Here is an 18,942-nt window from a genome sequence, read left to right as displayed (position 1 = left end):
GTTGGAAGTTTACATACACTTAGCTTGGAGTCATTAAAACTAATTTTTCAACCACTCCACAAATTTCTTGTTAATTCTTGATGCACTCATCGCGTTAGCGGGATCAATTTTGTCAACATTCGCTGATTACAGAGCGCCAAATTCAAATTAAAATACTAACAATATTTAATTTTCATGAAATCACAAGTGCAAGAAAGCAAAACACAGCTTAGTTTGTTGTTAATCCACCTGGCGTGTAAGATTTCAATAAAGCTTTTCGGCGAAAGCATACTAAGTGACAAAATATTACAAACAGCTACCAGCCAAATAAATTGGTCAGAAAAGCAATAAATTAAATCGCTTACCTTTGATGATCTTCAGATGTTTGCACTCACGAGACACCCAGTTACACAATAAATGTTCCAATTTTTGTTCCATAAAGATTATTTTTATATCCAAAATACCTCCATTTGGTTTGTGCGTTATGTTCAGAAATCCACAGGCTCGAGCGGTCACGGCATCGCAGATGAAAATTCCAAATAGTATCCGTAAAATTCGTAGAAACATGTCAAATATTTTTTTATAATCAATCCTCAGGTTGTTTTTACAATATATAATCAATAATATTTCAACTGGGACTGTAGCTTCAAGCTGTTGGCGCATGCAAAACGCTGCTAGCACCCAGCCATCCACTGACGCGATGTGATCTTTCTCGCTCATTTTTCAAAATAAAAGCATGAAACTATGTCTAAAGACTCTGTCCACACCATGGGGAAGCCATAGGAAAAGGAATCTGGTTGATATCCCTTTAAATGGAGCGAAGGCAGGAAATGGAACAAAGCGCTTTCAGGAAAAACAGCACTTCTGGGTTGGATTTTCTTCAGGTTTTTGCCTGCAAAATCAGTTCTGTTATTCTCACAGACACTATTTTGACAGTTTTGACAGTTTTGACTATTTTGATAGTATGTTTTTCATCCAAATATATGGCTTTAGATGCTTCTGATAGACTAATTGACATAATTTGAGTCAATTGGAGGTGTACCTGTGGATGTATTTCAAGGCCTACCTTCAAACTCACTGCCTCCTTGCTTGACATCATGTGAAAATCAAAAGAAATCGGCCAAGACCTCAGAAAAAAATATTGTAGACCTCCACAAGTCTGGTTCATCTTTGGGAGCAATTTCCAAATGCCTGAAGGTACCACATTCATCTGTACAAACAATAGTGCGCAAGTATAAACATCATGGGACCACGCAGCCGTCATACCTCTCAGGAAGGAGACGCGTTCTCCTAGAGATGAACGTACTTGGTGCGAAAAGTGCAAATCAATCCCAGAACAACAGCAAAGGACCTTGTGATGATGCTGGAGGAAATAGGTACTAAAGTATCTATTTCCACAGTAAAACGAGTCCTATATCGACATAACCTGAAAGGCCGCTCAGCAAGGAAGAAGCCACTGCTCCAAAACCGCCATTTAAAAAGCCAGACCACAGTTTACAAATGCACATGGGGACAAAGATCATACTTTCTGGAGAAATGTCCTCTGGTCTGATGAAACAAAAATAGAACTGTTTGGCCATAATGTTTGGCCATCGTTATGTTTGGAGGAAAAATGGCGAGGCTTGCAAGCCGAAGAACACCATCCCAACCGTGAAGCACGGGGGTGGCAGCATCATGTTGTGGGGGTACTTTGCTGCAGGAGGGACTGGTGCACTTCACAAAATAGATGGCATCATGAGGTGGATTAAATTATGTGGATATATTTTAGCAACATCAAGACATCAATCAGGAAGTTAAAGCTTGTTCGCAAGTGGGTCTTCCAAATGGACAATGACCCCAAGCATATTTCCAAAGTTGTGGCAAAAGGACAAGGTATTGGAGTGGCCATCACAAAGCCCTGACCTCAATCATTTAGAAAATGTGTGGGCAGAACTGAAAAAGTGAGTGTGAGCAAGGAGGCCAACAAATCTGACTCAGTTACACCAGCTCTGTCAGGAGGAATGGGACAAAATTCACCCAATTTATTGTGGGAAGCTTGTGGAAGGCTACCCGTAACATTTGACCCAAGTTAAACAATTTAAAGGCAATGCTACCAAATACTAATTGAGAGTATGTAAACTTCTGACTCACTGGAAATGTGATGAAAGAAATAAAAGCTGAAATAAAACATTCTCTCTACTATTTGAACATCTTGGCCATGTTCTGTTATAATCTCCACCCGGCACAGCCAGAAGAGGACAGGCCACCCCTCATAGCCTGGTTCCTCTCTAGGTTTCTTCCTTGGTTCTGGCCTTTCTAGGGAGTTTTTCCTAGCCACGGTGCTTCTACACCTGCATTGTTTCCTGTTTGGGGTTTTAGGCTGGGTTTCTGTACAGCACTTTGTGACATCAGCTGATGTAAGAAGGGCTTTATAAATAAATGTGATATTATACTGACATTTCATATTCTTAAAATAAAGTGGTGGTCCTGACGGACCAAAATCAGGGAATTTTTACTAGGATTAAATGTCAGGAATTGTGAAAAACTGAGTTGAAATGTATTTGGCTACGGTGTATGTAAACTTCCAACTTCAACTGTACATACTGACTAGAAATATTGGCCACTTTAATAAATGGATCACTAGTCACCTTAAAGAATTCCACTTTAATAATGTTTACACATGTTGCATTTCTCATCTCATATGTATATACTGTATTTTATACCATCTGTTGTATCTTGCCTGTGCCACTCCAGTCATCGCTCATCCATCTAGTTATATGTACATATTCTTATTTCATCCTATTAGATATGTGTGTATCAGGTAGTTGTTGGGGAATTGTTAGATTACTTGTTTGATATTACTGCACTGTCAGAACTTGATGCACAAGTGTAACAATTGCTTAACACTAAAGCTTAAACCCTATTGGACCAGTTAGGTTCTCTATTGGACCAGTTAGGTTCTCTATTGGACCAGTTAGGTTCTCTATTGGACCAGTTAGGTTCGCTACTGGAGCAGTTAGGTTCTCTATTGGACTAGTTAGGTTCTCTATTGGACCAGTTAGGTTCGCTACTGGAGCAGTTAGGTTCTCTATTGGACCAGTTAGCTTCTCTATTGGACCAGTTAGGTTCGCTACTGGACCAGTTAGGTTCTCTATTGGACCAGTTAGGTTCTCTATTGGACCAGTTAGGTTCGCTACTGGAGCAGTTAGGTTCTCTATTGGACCAGTTAGCTTCTCTATTGGACCAGTTAGGTTCTCTATTGGACCAGTTAGGTTCGCTACTGGAGCAGTTAGGTTCTCTATTGGACTAGTTAGGTTCTCTATTGGACCAGTTAGGTTCGCTACTGGAGCAGTTAGGTTCTCTATTGGACCAGTTAGCTTCTCTATTGGACCAGTTAGGTTCGCTACTGGACCAGTTAGGTTCTCTATTGGACCAGTTAGGTTCTCTATTGGACCAGTTAGGTTCGCTACTGGAGCAGTTAGGTTCTCTATTGGACCAGTTAGCTTCTCTATTGGACCAGTTAGGTTCGCTACTGGACCAGTTAGGTTCTCTATTGGACCAGTTAGGTTCTCTATTGGACCAGTTAGGTTCGCTACTGGAGCAGTTAGGTTCTCTATTGGACCAGTTAGGTTCTCTATTGGACCAGTTAGGTTCTCTATTGGACCAGTTAGGTTCTCTATTGGACCAGTTAGGTTCGCTACTGGAGCAGTTAGGTTCTCTATTGGACCAGTTAGGTTCTCTACTGGAGCAGTTAGGTTCTCTATTGGACCAGTTAGGTTCTCTATTGGACCAGTTAGGTTCGCTACTGGAGCAGTGGTGAGAAATGAAAACCACACAACTGAATCATTTAGGGGAAAAAATGCCAACGTGTAAATTGTAAATAAAAATACTTACAAAAAAAATGAATCACCTTGAGTAAATACTAATGTGTGAAATTTGTACAATGAACTCAATATGAATTAAATACATCCATAGTACAATAGACTTAGATATCGGCCATGTATCCTGCCTATAGTTTACTAGGGTCACCCAACTCTATCTTAATCTGAGGGTCTCTCAGATGTCAACGTTCAAAATTCAATAGCAATACAATAAACATGAATCTACAGAAAAACACAACCCAATTCACAAATACTGACTTTCCCCTCAATCCCTTCACAGCATGTTTGTATAGATAAGTGAGTGTTAATATCCAGTTCTCTCAGTTTTATACAACTTCTCAACATTTTGAAACTTAGTTTTTCTTCATGGAATGGTGGTAGCTATTCACGTTACGGTCTAGCTCTTTTTTTTTTCAGAATGTTGGCGCCAATTGGTGTATAACTTGAGGTTAGGAGACGGACTAAGAGTATATTGAGTTTTGATTGGCTCAAGACAAACTGCTCGCCATGCAGCTTCTGACAGCTAATTTGTAATAGCTGTCAACTTAAACATATTAATAGCAATATAGTATAATATGATTGGTTACTGGAATCTCACGAGTAACGATAAGTATTCAACATTAGTTGACCTGCGTTACACAAGCATTAACATCTGCTAACCATGTGTATGTGACCAATAAAATGTGATTTGTACCTCCCACTTTGTCCTCAGAACAGCCTCAATTCGTGGGGACATGGACTCTACAAGTTGTTGAAAGCGTTCCACAGTGTCACGCCTTGGTCTTAGTATTTTGTGTTTTAGATAATTAGTTGGTCAGTCCAGGGTGTGACATGGGTTTATGTTATTGTGTTGTCGTATTGGGGTTTTTGTAGGCATTGGGATTGTGGTTGATTAGGGGTGTGTTTAGTTTAGGTTTGGCTGCCTGAGGCGGTTCTCAATCAGAGTCAGGTGATTCTTGTTGTGTCTGATGGGGAACCGTATTTAGGTAGCCTGGGTTTCACTGTGTATTTCGTGGGTGATTGTTCCTGTCTCTGTGTTTGATGCACCAGTCAGGGCTGTTTCGGTTTTCAACGTTTGTTGTTTTGTATTGTTCGTGTTTTCTTCAACATTAAAGATGTATCTAACGAATCACGCTGCATTTTGGTCCGATCCTTGTTCCACCTCTTCGTCAGAGGAGGAGTTGGAAGAAACCCGTTACAGAATCACCCACCACAAACAGACCAAGCAACATGTCAACAGGCAGGAGCCACAGGAGAAGCAACAAAGGCAGCAACAGCGATCACAGGACTTCTGGACTTGGTAGGAGATATTGGACGTAAAAGGACCCTGGGCACAGCCTGGAGAATATCGCCGTCCCAAGGAAGAACTGGAGGCGAAGAAAGCGGAGAGGCGCTGGTATGAAGAGGCAGCGCGGCGACGCGGTTGGAAGCCCGAGAGTCAGCCCCAAAAATTTCTTGGGGGGGGCTAACTGGGAGTATGGCTACGCCAGGTAGGAGACCTGCGCAAACTCCCTGTGCTTACCGGGGGGCTAGAGAGACCGGGCAGGCACCGTGTTATGCTGTGGTGCGCACGGTGTCTCCAGTGCGGGTGCATAGCCCGGTGCGTTCTATTCCAGCTCCGCGTATCGGCCGGGCTAGATTGAGCGTCGAGCCAAATGCCATGAAGCCAGCTCTACGCATCTGGTCCCCAGTGCGTCTCCTTGGGCCAGCTTACATGGCACCAGCCTTACGCTCGGTATCCCCGTTTCGCCTGCATAACCCAGTGCGGGCTATTCCACCATGCCGCACTGGCAGAGCGACCGGGAGTATTCAACCAGGTAAGGTTGGGCAGGCTCGGTGCTCAAGAGCTCCAGTGCGCCTGCACGGTCCGGTCTACCCAGTACCACCTCCACACCCCAGCCCTCCGGTGGCAGCTCCCCGCACCAGGCTTGTTGTGCGTGTCCTCGGCCCAGTACCACCAGTGCCAGCACCACACATCAGGCCTACAGTGCGCCTCGCCTCTCCAGCGCTGCCAGAGCCTTCCTCCTCTCCTGTGCTGTTGGAGCCTCCCGCCTGTTTAGCGCTGCCAGAGCCTTCCGCCTCTACAGCGTTGCCAGAGTCTCCTGCCCGTTTAGCGCAGCCAGAGCTGCCAGTCTGCAAGGAGCTGCCAGTCTGCAAGGAGCGGCCAGTCTGCAAGGAGCTGCCAGAGCTGTTAGTCTGCATGGAGCAGCCAGAGCTGTCAGTCTGCAAGAAGCCGCCAGAGCTGTCAATCTGCATGGAGCAGCCAGAGCCGCCAGTCAGCATGGAGCAGCCAGAGCCACCAGTCAGCGTGAAGCAGCCAGAGCTGCCAGTCAGCGTGGAGCAGCCGTCAGTCTGCCAGGATCCGCCAGTCAGCCAGACTCTTCCAGATCTGCCAGTCTGCCAGACTCTTCCAGATCCGTCAGTCAGCCAGACTCTTCCAGATCTGCCAGTCAGCCAGACTCTTCCAGATCTGCCAGTCAACCAGACTCTTCCAGATCTGCCAGTCAGCCAGACTCTTCCAGATCTGCCAGTCAACCAGACTCTTCCAGATCTGCCAGTCAGCCAGACTCTTCCAGAGCTGCCAGTCAGCCAGACTCTTCTAGATCTGCCAGTCAGCCAGACTCTTCCAGATCTGCCAGTCAGCCAGACTTTTCCAGATCTGCCAGTCAGCCAGACTTTTCCAGATCTGCCAGTCAGCCAGATCTTCCAGATCTGCCAGTCAACCAGACTCTTCCAGATCTGCTAGTCAACCAGACTCTTCAAGATCTGCTAGTCAACCAGACTCTTCCAGAACTGCCAGCCAGCCAGAATTCAACTGCCTGGCTGGGCTTCCTCTCAGTGCTGGGCTGCCCCTCAGTCCTGAGCTTCCCCTCAGTCCCGAGCTGCTTCAGTCCCGAGCTGCCCCTCAGTCCCGAGCTGCCCCTCAGTTTAGTGGGGTTCTGGGTGAGGACTATTAGGCCATGGTCGGCGGCGAGGGTGGATTATCCCAGGACGCGAAGGGGAGGAACTATGCCATTTATGGAGTGGGGTCCACGTCCTGAGCCGGAACCGCCAACATGGACAGACGCCCACCCGGACCCTCCCTATGGTTTGAGGTGCGTCCGGGAGTCCGCACCTTAGGGGGGGTTCTGTCACACCTTGGTCTTAGTATTTTGTGTTTTAGATAATTAGTTGGTCAGGCCAGGGTGTGACATGGGTTTATGTTATTGTGTTGTCGTATCGGGTTTTTGTAGGCATTGGGATTGTGGTTGATTAGGGGTGTGTTTAGTTTAGGTTTGGCTGCCTGAGGCGGTTCTCAATCAGAGTCAGGTGATTCTTGTTTTGTCTGATTGGGAACCGTATTTAGGTAGCCTGGGTTTCACTGTGTATTTCGTGGGTGATTGTTCCTGTCTCTGTGTTTGTTGCACCAGTCAGGGCTGTTTCGGTTTTCGACGTTTGTTGTTTTGTATTGTTCGTGTTTTCTTCAACATTAAAGATGTATCTAACAAATCACGCTGCATTTTGGTCCGATCCTTGTTCCACCTCTTCGTCAGAGGAGGAGTTGGAAGAAACCCGTTACACACAGGGATGTTGGCCCATGTTGACTCCAATGCTTCCCACAGTTGTGTCAAGTTGGCTGGATGTCCTTTGGGTGGTGGACCATTCTCGATACACATGGGAAACTGTTCAGCGTGAAGAACCCAGCAGCTTTGGAGTTCTTGACACACTCAAACGGGTACGCCTGACACCTACTATAATACCTCGTTCAAAGGCACTTAAATCATTTGTCTTACCCATTCACCCTCTGAATGGCACACATACACAATCCATGTCTCAATTGTCTCAAGTCCTAAAAATCCTTCTTTAACCTGTCTCCTCCCCTTCATCTACACTGATTGAAGTGGATTTAACAGGTTAAATCAATAAGGGATCATAGATTGACCAGGTGAGAGCTGTCATGGAAAGAGTAGGTGTTCTTAATGTTTTGTACACTCAGCGTTTAATGTATTGCACAACATTGACCAAACAGAATATCAGAGAGGTCAGGACAGCTTAGACAAATAAATGTACTTTTTTTTTATTGAATATTGTTCCACTACAACAGGGTTTGACAAAACAACTAAATCATTCATTTTTCTCCTGAAGGGCGATCCTTTCACAGAAAGGACTATGGATACTTAGTTGCAGACATACAGTAAGGGTGCGTGTAGAAGCTAAGCCACCAAAGGAGAGAGTTTAACAAAATGCTAAGGTTTTTCAGGTTGTTCTTCTGGTTTTATGGCGGTGCACCTGGACACACACTGGCTTTATATAGCATAGAACATCAATGATCTACCAGAAAAATAGTCCAACTTGTGAACAAGTCTTTGTTTGCTCAGATACCCAATATTAATAAGTATAAATTATAAGAGTAAAAAAGAGAAGCTAGGAACATGTCGTTAGAAGTAAAATGTTACAGTATGCACTGTTACTTTGAAATCACACAACAATATCAATTTTATAAGTGTATTCATTATTACACATTTCTTTCCAACAATCACGTCTTGCTGCCTTGGCCTGATCTGTGGTTCTAGATCAAGACACCTTGCTCTGTGGTTCTAGGCCGACGTGTCCAGCTGAGAAGAGAAGTGGAACTGTCAGGTCTCTCCACTGTACCACAGCAGTACTGTTTCTAGAACATTCTAAAAAAAAAGGTTCTAGAGCATTCATAGCTCCCTGGAGCAGCATTGGAAAAGCTCAGCTAGAATGTTGATCCAAAACAATTACTTAACTGAGGGACATAGTGGTCTATAATTCCAAATACATCATGAAGTCGCATTTTGTTTATTTCTCCAGAGATATTAGGTAACACAAATGAGGGTAGGATTACAAATGTACATGCATAATGTACTATTACCATACATGTAATGAAGAGGTTAATGAAACTGACACGGCCTTTTCAATAAGGTTTTACTGAGTGGGGAAGAAATGCAAAAGTACTGTGTGAAAGACATTTGGAAGACAAACTCTACTTTCCATTTCTATTGAGAAGGTATGGTTTGGAGATGTATTAGTTAGAACTAGTTAGTTAGAATAGATCATTGGGAAAGAACAAGAGGGAAAGAACAAGAGGCCAGACAGCCTTGTCTGGATCCACACATAGTAAGGTATAATACAGCCATCTTTATATGAACATGACTTGTGTAGTTGTGTGTTTCAAACCTTGTGAAAATTGTTTAGCTCTTGGCCAAATAACTGAGCAATGTAAAAATCATTAGGCATCATTTCTTCAGCTACTGTAAGATGAAATGAGACTATCACTGGGTAAAAAAAAGGGCACAATATTTTTTTTAAAGTGAATGTGATTTCACAGGTTTGTAATACTGTCACATAAATAAATGTGCACTGCTTATAATACTGACTGACATCAACCGCACACAAAGAATAACTTTTCAAAAAATACAACGCATCTCATTGTTCTAAAAATGCTCCATTCCAAAAATATTACTTAAAACTTCCAATTAGCTAAAATGATCAAATAAAAAGTAACAAAAATGTTGTAACAAGTTCCAGTTTGAAATAATAAATTGAGACAGAACAAACATGACAACCCCCAAAACTAACAAAGACAGCTGAGTGAATAATATCATAATGTTTCAGCATACAGAAAGAAAAGTCTAAATCCCAGTTTGAGAGCTGGCCTAAACACTACCAAACTCCATTTTGTCTGTGTGTGGATTACGTCTAGGATTTTCTCAGCTCTGCACACACAGACAGGTGAGGGCATGTAGAAACTCATCCTGCCCCAAGCAACAGAGCAGACCTGAAACAGCCAATGACGTTGCCCGTTCTCCACGTCGCATGACAGGAAACTAACTGTCATAGATTCAAATATGTCTGTTATAAGGATGGTAGGATAGGGATGGTAGATGACATCATGATAGAGGTAATCCCCTTCAATGATTACTGGTTAATAAACAGACTGTTTGAATAATGATTTTTAAAGTCTGATGTCAATGATTAAATACCAAATATACTGCTGACCAACAAAGGTAGAGGGGAGCCTTATGACATAAAAACTGATCTCCGTGATTCGTGTGGGCAAGTGTTGCTAAGCGAGAAGCTGGGATTGATTGTCAAGGCACGGTTGTGGTTCAGGACTTGCATAGGTGTAATGAAGGCATGTGGGGTGTGTTCCTAATTTCAGTCTACTCCCCACACTAGCAGACAGCTCTACAGAGGAACTGTTGGCACATTGCACTTCCTGGCAAAGAGAGGAGAAATGGCGTGTCATGTCTAATCTCAGACTAGCGCATGCTGGATTTGGTTCTGGGCTCCGACATGATGTCATATCATGTCATACATTCTACATACTGGAGACCGAGGGAAGGGAGATGCAGGACATCAGTGTTTCTTCTTCTGGATCAACCTCTATATTCTGGATCAATCCAGATCCTGCTCATTGTGACGTCATAATATCCTGTCATGGACTCACAAAGCTGTATCATTTCATTGATTGGTTACACACTACAATAATAATAAGTGGACATGATGTTTTTTCTTTAGTTTAATGCAACTTGTCTTTGGTTCATAGCACAAATAGCTCTACTATGTATTTTTTTGTAGGGGAAGGAGTGGGATCTACTCTTCATGGCAGAACATTTTGATATTGGCTGTGTGTGTTTTACGGTATGTGTGTACTGCGTTAGTAAAGTCATAGTAGGCAAACACAAGACGTTGATTTTAGTTTTCTGTGAAAGCATTGTTTTGCTTAGCACACCCAAGGTTCAGATCCAAAAAAACATTCTGGATAAAGTACATGCTTTGGAAACACAGAAGGTCAGAGGTTGTATAAATAACAGGGTGAGATATTCCTTGACGTTCCTTAACTTTTCCCTTTACTCTCCCAACCAGAGTGTCACTGTGGACTATTATCAGTCCGATTAAAAGATGCTGTCAGCTTTTCTTGAAACCCAGAAAAGATTTATCCTTTTATTTTTTAAATATTTGTTATTATACCCCCGTTTTGGCAAAAGATTCCTCTGAAAGGGCTTTCGTTATCAGTTATCTGTCTCTCCGGTGTAGGTCGTCTCAGGTGTTACCATGGTTACGTTGACTGGTGATGTCATTCTGGTGGATATAGGGCTTGTAACCTCCATCTGACTCTTCCCAGTACGGTACAGATGGCTGTTATGGCTGACAGGTTATGGCAACAGACAGATAAACCAAGCATCACCTCTCCAAACCTCAAATGCTCTTCTCTCGCCCCATTCTGTTTCCTGAGGAACCTACAGGTCTGAGCGGTGGAGGTAGGGGTCATGAGGCCACCCTTTTTTGCCTCCCCCACCCATCCATCCATCACACCACAAACTCTGGGACCTCGTCGCTGGTCAGCTCCAGAGAGAAGTACTTGCTGGTCCTCTTGATGGGGAAGCCGTCAAGCTGATCACCGCGGATCCCGGCGCACTGCTCGGCAAGGTTGCCCTGGTAACCACTGCTGTCGCTCAGCTCCTGGGCACAGCCGAAGGTGTAGCTGTGGGCGGTGTCCTGGCATAGCTCCGCCCATTGGAGGCAGCCCTTCTGGTAGAGACGCACATCGTCCAGGGATTGGCTGTGGCGGTCCGTCGATGTCTGAGGCTTCCTGCACACCGTCGTCTGGGGACCAGAAGGAAAACTAAACAATCAGTAAATGTATTCCATTTTTTTAACAATGTAAAAACTGCTGTACTTGCCTTTTCCCTTACTATTTCTAGCCAGAGAGCAGATATTTTTTGTGAAGGTTTTATTTGACAATTTAAAGGAATAAGTGATCAAAATTGATCAAAATTTAGTTCAATGCACTGATTGTAAGTCATTCTGGATAGGAGGGTCTGCTAAGTAACTCAAATGTAAAATGTCAGTACTAGGGATGCAAATTTTGGTCAATTTTGATGCAAAGTAACCAACCCTCATTAACCCGGTTAACAAACGGTTAAATTTGTTCCAAATAGTTAAATGACCAACAAATAAAATACAAGGAACAGACATGTTTCCTTATAGAGCTTACTTGAATCATGCAACAGTAGCAAGCCAATCGTCTCACTGCCAAAAGACTGGTATTGAACATACAACTACTGTAACGAAGCAGCCAATGTAAAACATTTCCAACATTTGCCAAAATGCAATTCCCAGGAAAACACTGTTCTACTCAGCGAACCAGATGCCAGCAGCTCCAAATGTGAGAGATGAAAACATCTGTTAGAAACGTAGAATGAGGGAGACTCTAAAGATACAACAACTAGGATGGGGGTTGTTAATATGACTAGGATGGGGGTTGTTAATATGACTAGGATGGGGGTTGTTAATATGACTAGGATGGGGGTTGTTAATATGACTAGGATGGGGGTTGTTAATATGACTAGGATGGGGGTTGTTAATATGACTAGGATTGTGTTGCTAATATGACTAGGATGGGGGTTGGTAATAGGACTAGGATGGGTTGTTAATATGACTAGGATTGGTTGTTAATATGACTAGGATGGGGGTTGTTAATATGACTAGGATTGTGTTGCTAATATGACTAGGATTGTGTTGCTAATATGACTAGGATTTCGTTGCTAATATGACTAGGATTGTGTTGCTAATATGACTAGGATTGTGTTGCTAATATGACTAGGATTGTGTTGCTAATATGACTAGGATTGTATTGCTTATATGACTAGGATTTCGTTGCTAATATGACTAAGATTGTGTTGCTAATATGACAAGGATTTTGTTGCTAATATGACTAGGATTGTGTTGCTAATATGACTAGGATTGTGTTGCTAATGTGACTATAATTGTGTTGATAATACGACTAGGATTGTGTATTTGGCTTCTGGACAACAAAATACAATTCATATGAATACCAATAGAACAGGTCCAACTGTCCAACCGGTGATTTTGTTGTGCTCATGTAGCATATGCTGTGTGCGTGTTATAAAGAAGATGCATGACGAACTAACGACAATACACATGCATCAATTTAATGCCATTACGCAAATTGACCTATAGGCCGATACGCATGACCGGTAAACGGTTAACTGTTAAATATTTTTTGGGATAGGGGGCAGCATTTTCACTTTTGGATGAATAGCGTGCCCAGAGTAAACTGCCTCCGACTCAGTCCCAGATGCTAATATATGCATATTATTATTAGTATTGGATAGAAAACACTTTGAAATTTCTAAAACTGTTTGAATGATGTATGTGAGTATAACATAACTCATATGGCAGGGAAAAACCTGAGAAAAAATCCAAACAGGAAGTGGGAAATCTGAGGTTTGTGGTTTTTGAACTCAGCCCTATCGAATACACAGTGGGATATGGGCCAAGATGCACTTCCCAAGGCTTCCACGAGATGTCAACAGTCTTTAGAAACTTGAATGAGGCTTCTACTGTGAGGTGGGACCGGATGAGAGCTCTTTGAGTCAGTGTTCTGGCATAGTGTCACAGCCTCATGACGCGCGATCACGAGAAAGTTAGCTCTCGTTCCATGGCTTTTCTACAGACAATGGAATTCTCCGGTTGGAACATTATTGAACTTTTATGATAAAAACATCCTAAAGATTGATTCTATACTTAGTTTGACAAGTTTCTTCGACCTGTAATATAACTTTTTGAACGTTTTGTCCGACTGGACCAGATCACGCTTATGGATTTGTTTACCAAACGCCCTAACAAAAGAAGCTATTGGACATAAATGGACATAAATGGACATTATCGAACAAAACAAGCATTTATTGTGGAACTCCGATTCCTGGGAGTGCATTCTGATGAAGATCATCAAAGGTAAGTGAATATTTCTAATGCTATTTCTGAATAATGTTGACTACCCACCATGGCGGATATTTCTCTGGCTGGTTTTCATCAACATTTATAATGATTATTTCTGTGAATTCATGTGGCTCTCTGCACAATCACGGCATGTTTTAGAACTACTGAACGTAACGCGCCAATGTAAAATTTCATTTTTGGAACGGGGTTCCGCGAGACAGGTTAACATCCCTAGTCAGTACCAAACAGGATAAACTGTCACTGACCTGAGGAAGAGACTCAATGCTCTGGCCTCTCATCTTCACAACGGTCTCAGAGGAACTGGAGGTGGATGAGCTGACGTCCTTCACTATGAGTCCTACAGTGAAGACAGAGAGGATGACATTCATAAAAACAACAACTAATACAACACCATCTGTTGACCACCCAGCCAAGTTCAATTCAACCAGTCTCACTGAGATAGGAGGCTGTCCTAAATGAGTGAATGAAGACAGTAAGACAGTAAGAGGTTGTATGTACCAGAGTCTGGATTGGGTAGAAAAGCCAAGACAGTGGTTGTATGTACCAGAGTATCCGTTGATCTGGTCTGGGTAGATAAGATAAGACAGTGGTTGTATGTACCAGAGTATCCATTGGTCTGGTGTGGGTAGATAAGACAGTGGTTGTATGTACCAGAGTATCCGTTGGTCTGGTGTGGGAAGACAAGACAGTGGTTGTATGTACCAGAGTATCCGTTGGTCTGGTGTGGGTAGATAAGATAAGAGAGTGGTTGTATGTACCAGAGTATCCGTTGGTCTGGTGTGGGTAGATAAGATAAGACAGTGGTTGTATGTACCAGAGTATCCGTTGGTCTGGTGTGGGTAGATAAGATAAGACAGTGGTTGTATGTACCAGAGTATCCGTTGGTCTGGTCAGGGGACATGGTCAGCATGTCCTCAGTGATGTGGATGCACAGGTCCTGGTTCAGGTCCAGGGTCAGCTCATGGAGCTCCTCATAGTCTTTTGGGTCATCCACTAACATCTCAATCTCTGGAGAGAAAGACAGACACTAATATTAACCTCTGGGGGGACGGACAGTCAGACAGACACTAATATTAACCTCTGGGGGGACGGACAGTCAGACAGACACTAATATTAGCCTCTGGGGGGACGGACAGTCAGACAGACACTAATATTAGCCTCTGGGGGGACGGAGAGTCAGACAGACACTAATATTAATCTCTGGGGGGACAGACAGACACTAATATTAATCTCTGGGGGGACAGTCAGACAGACACTAATATTAATCTCTGGGGGGACAGTCAGACAGACACTAATATTAACCTCTGGGGGACAGTCAGACAGACACTAATATTAACCTCTGGGGGGACAGTCAGACAGACAGTCAGACAGACACTAATATTAATCTCTGGGGGGACAGTCAGACAGACAGACACTAATATTAATCTCTGGGGGGACAGACAGACACTAATATTAATCTCTGGGGGGGACAGTCAGACAGACTGACACTAATATTAATCTCTGGGAGGACAGTCAGACATACACTAATATTAACCTCTGCGGGGACAGTCAGACAGACAGACGGACACTAATATTAACCTCTGGGGGGGACAGTCAGACAGACACTGATATTAATCTCTGGGGGGACAGTCAGACAGAAAGACACTAATATTAATCTCTGGGGGGACAGTCAGACAGACAGTCAGACAGACAATAATATTAACCTCTGAGAGGACAGACAGACACTGATATTAATCTCTGGGAGGACAGTCAGACAGACATGAATATTAATCTCTGGGGGGACAGTCAGACAGACACTAATATTAACCTCTGGGGGGGACAGTCAGACAGACACTAATATTAATCTCTGGGGGGGACAGTTAGACAGACATTAATATTAACCTCTGCGGGGACAGTCAGACAGACACTAATATTAATCTCTGGGAGGACAGTCAGACAGACACTAATATTAATCTCTGGGGGGACAGTCAGACAGACACTAATATTAATCTCTGGGGGGCCAGTCAGACAGACACTAATATTAACCTCTGGGGGGGACAGTCAGACATACACTAATATTAACCTCTGCGGGGACAGTCAGACAGACACTAATATTAACCTCTGGGGGGACAGTCAGACAGACACTAATATTAATCTCTGGGGGGACAGTCAGACAGACACTAATATTAATCTCTGGGAGGACAGTCAGACATACACTAATATTAACCTCTGGGGGGACAGTCAGACAGACACTAATATCAATCTCTGGGGGGACAGTCAGACAGACACTAATATTAACCTCTGGGGGGACAGTCAGACAGACACTAATATTAATCTCTGGGGGGACAGTCAGACAGACACTAATATTAATCTCTGGAGGGCCAGTCAGACAGACACTAATATTAACCTCTGGGGGGGACAGTCAGACATACACTAATATTAACCTCTGGGGGGACAGTCAGACAGACACTAATATTAACCTCTGCGGGGACAGTCAGACAGACAGACACTAATATTAACCTCTGGGGGGACAGTCAGACAGACACTAATATTAACCTCTGGGGGGGGACAGTCAGACATACACTAATATTAACCTCTGCGGGGACAGTCAGACAGACAGACACTAATATTAACCTCTGGGGGGGACAGTCAGACAGACACTAATATTAATCTCTAGGGGGACAGTCAGACAGAAAGACACTAATATTAATCTCTGGGAGGACAGTCAGACAGACACGAATATTAATCTCTGGGGGGACAGTCAGACAGACACTAATATTAATCTCTGGGGGGACAGTCAGACAGACACGAATATTAATCTCTGGGGGGACAGTCAGACAGACACTAATATTAACCTCTGAGGGGACAGTCAGACAGACACTAATATTAACCTCTGCGGGGACAATCAGACAGACACTAATATTAATCTCTGGGGGGACAGTCAGACAGACACTAATATTAATCTCTGGGAGGACAGTCAGACAGACACTAATATTAATCTCTGGGAGGACAGTCAGACAGACAGACACTAATATTAATCTCTGGGGGGACAGTCAGACAGACACTAATATTAACCTCTGGGAGGACAGTCAGACAGACACTAATATTAATCTCTGGGGGGACAGTCAGACAGACAGACACTAATATTAATCTCTGGGGGGACAGTCAGACACTAATATTAACCTCTGGGGGGACAGTCAGACAGACAGAGGGTCCGTGATGATCACTAGTGGAGCAGGGGAGAAGGCATGACAAAAAAAAGTGTGCACGCGCGTCCCTTGCCGTGTGTGCGTGTCCCTTGCCGTGTGCGTGTCCCTTGCCGTGTGCGTGTCCCTTGCCGTGTGCGTGTCCCTTGCCATGTCCTTGCCGTGTGCGCGTCCCTTGCCGTGTGTGCGTGTCCCTTGCCGTGTGCGTGTCCCTTGCCGTGTGCGTGTCCCTTGCCATGTCCTTGCCGTGTGCGTGTCCCTTGCCATGTCCTTGCCGTGTGCGTGTCCCTTGCCGTGTGTGCGTGTCCCTTGCCGTGTGCGTGTCCCTTGCCGTGTGCGTGTCCCTTGCCGTGTGCGTGTCCCTTGCCGTGTGTGCGTGTCCCTTGCCGTGTGTGCGTGTCCCTTGCCGTGTGTGCGTGTCCCTTGCCGTGTGTGCGTGTCCCTTGCCGTGTGTGCGTGTCCCTTGCCGTGTGTGCGTGTCCCTTGCCGTGTGTGCGTGTCCCTTGCCGTGTGTGCGTGTCCCTTGCCGTGTGTGCGTGTCCCTTGCCGTGTGCGTGTCCCTTGCCGTGTGTGCAATTGATTGCCTTACCATCATCGTCCAGCATCCGCTCCTTGCCCCCGCTCTCGACCCCAGAGGTGTGTGAGCTCCCATGGCTAGTAGTTGAAGAGCTGCAGGTTCTCAGGGCCCTGTGTAGGGCCCCTCCAGGGGCCAGGAAACTGTCTGTCTCCACCCCAGAGGTTCGTGAGCTGCTGTGGCTGGCGGTGGAGTGGCGAGAAAGGCGTTTGAGGTGAGACACGGTGCTGCCGGCACTGCTGCCGCTGGCCCGGGAACGCTTGTCTAGCCCGTCCATATCCAGCTCCAACGCATCGCTGATGTACGACTCACGGTACTGCTTCTTGTCTGGAGAGGAGGGATAGACAGAGGGTTAGACACAGCAGTACCACAGATAAAGAGCCTCACAGGAGCTGGTCAGAATAGAGAATTCACTCCTAAGGAGTCATGGATATGCCCTACAGGTATATGTGGCGGCAAATAGCCTAGTGGTTTAAGAGCGTTGGTCAGGTAACCGAAAAGGTAGCTGGTTCAAATCCCAAAGCAGACTAGGTTAAAAATATTTCTGTGCCCTTGAGCAAGGCACTTAACCATAATTCCTTCAATAAGTCACTCTGGAAAATAGTGTGTGCTAAATGACTAAAATGTAAATATCAACATTACAACTGGCTAAAGGAAGGAATGCTGAATTACACAGAGACACCAGGAGAATCATGGGAGTCAAATATCTCCAGTATGGCAAGATGGCAGCATGGCCAGGTAGGTGTGTCCAGGTATGTAATGTACCTTCGTTCTCCTCCAGCCTTCGGACTTGTTTGAGAACAGGCTGCAGGTTCATGTAGAGGCGATGGCTGTTGCTGAGTAACTGTAGGAGGTGGCGGGACCGCAGGGGACAACCGGTGTAGTAGATCAGTTTACGGGCCGACGGGAGACCATCCGGCAGGATCTCAAACTTCTTACCCTGAAAACAGACAAGAGAGAGAGGAATCGGAGTTAGAATCCTTGTAGGATATCTTTATGCTATCTATGCTATCTATGCTATCTATGCTATCTATGCTATCTATGCTATCTATGCTATCTACACGTCATCCAGCTGACGTAACACTATGATCATGGAAGATCTTGGTGTCTGAGATACTAATGGAGCGACGATCCTGTGAGATTCAACAGACACCAGTGTGAGTGTTGCATCTTTTTGAATGATCAGTTTGTTTGCAGAGGGATATATATGAGAGGATTCAGACACTTCGCTAGAGAGCCAGATATCCCCACAGGCAAAAACACACAATGAGGGGGAGGGGGGCGCAGAACCGTCTCTTCTTTGAAAACTATTCTGCGCCACTTCTTACAACCAAAACAAGAGCTGAATCTCCAGATTGAGGGACACAAACCCAACTGCAGACACATTTCAAAGTTTTCTTGTTTGTTTATTAGGATCCCCATTAGCTTTTGTAGCAGCAGCTACTCTTCCTGGGGTCCACAAACAACACAAAACATGACAAGTAACAAAACACTGATACAGTGATAGACGAGGACAGTCAAGCGAACTCAAAATACGATAAGCAAAAATACAAAAAAATATATGAGTATT

General features: G+C 44.4%; 1 protein-coding gene across 3 annotated transcripts in view; it reads right to left on the bottom strand.

Moving 5' to 3' along the window:
- Positions 1 to 7,880: 7,880 nt before the first annotated feature.
- Positions 7,881 to 18,942, bottom strand: part of LOC135525543 (FERM domain-containing protein 6-like) — a 58,430-nt gene continuing 47,368 nt past the window's right edge. For all 3 annotated transcript variants that reach the window (XM_064953219.1, XM_064953220.1, XM_064953221.1), the window contains 5 exons: positions 18,138 to 18,312; positions 17,388 to 17,699; positions 14,484 to 14,621; positions 13,859 to 13,950; positions 7,881 to 11,453 (listed from right to left, as the gene is read on the bottom strand). In XM_064953219.1, the coding sequence (XP_064809291.1) occupies positions 11,157 to 11,453; positions 13,859 to 13,950; positions 14,484 to 14,621; positions 17,388 to 17,699; positions 18,138 to 18,312 (1,014 nt within the window). In that variant the 3' untranslated portion in view covers positions 7,881 to 11,156. The remainder of the gene's footprint in view (positions 11,454 to 13,858; positions 13,951 to 14,483; positions 14,622 to 17,387; positions 17,700 to 18,137; positions 18,313 to 18,942) is intronic.

The sequence above is a fragment of the Oncorhynchus masou genome, chromosome 32 (assembly GCF_036934945.1).
Source record: "Oncorhynchus masou masou isolate Uvic2021 chromosome 32, UVic_Omas_1.1, whole genome shotgun sequence".
In the NCBI taxonomy this organism is placed as follows: Eukaryota; Metazoa; Chordata; class Actinopteri; order Salmoniformes; family Salmonidae; genus Oncorhynchus; species Oncorhynchus masou.
Note: the sequence above shows the minus strand (reverse complement) of the source record. Positions and strands in the feature narration are given on the sequence as shown.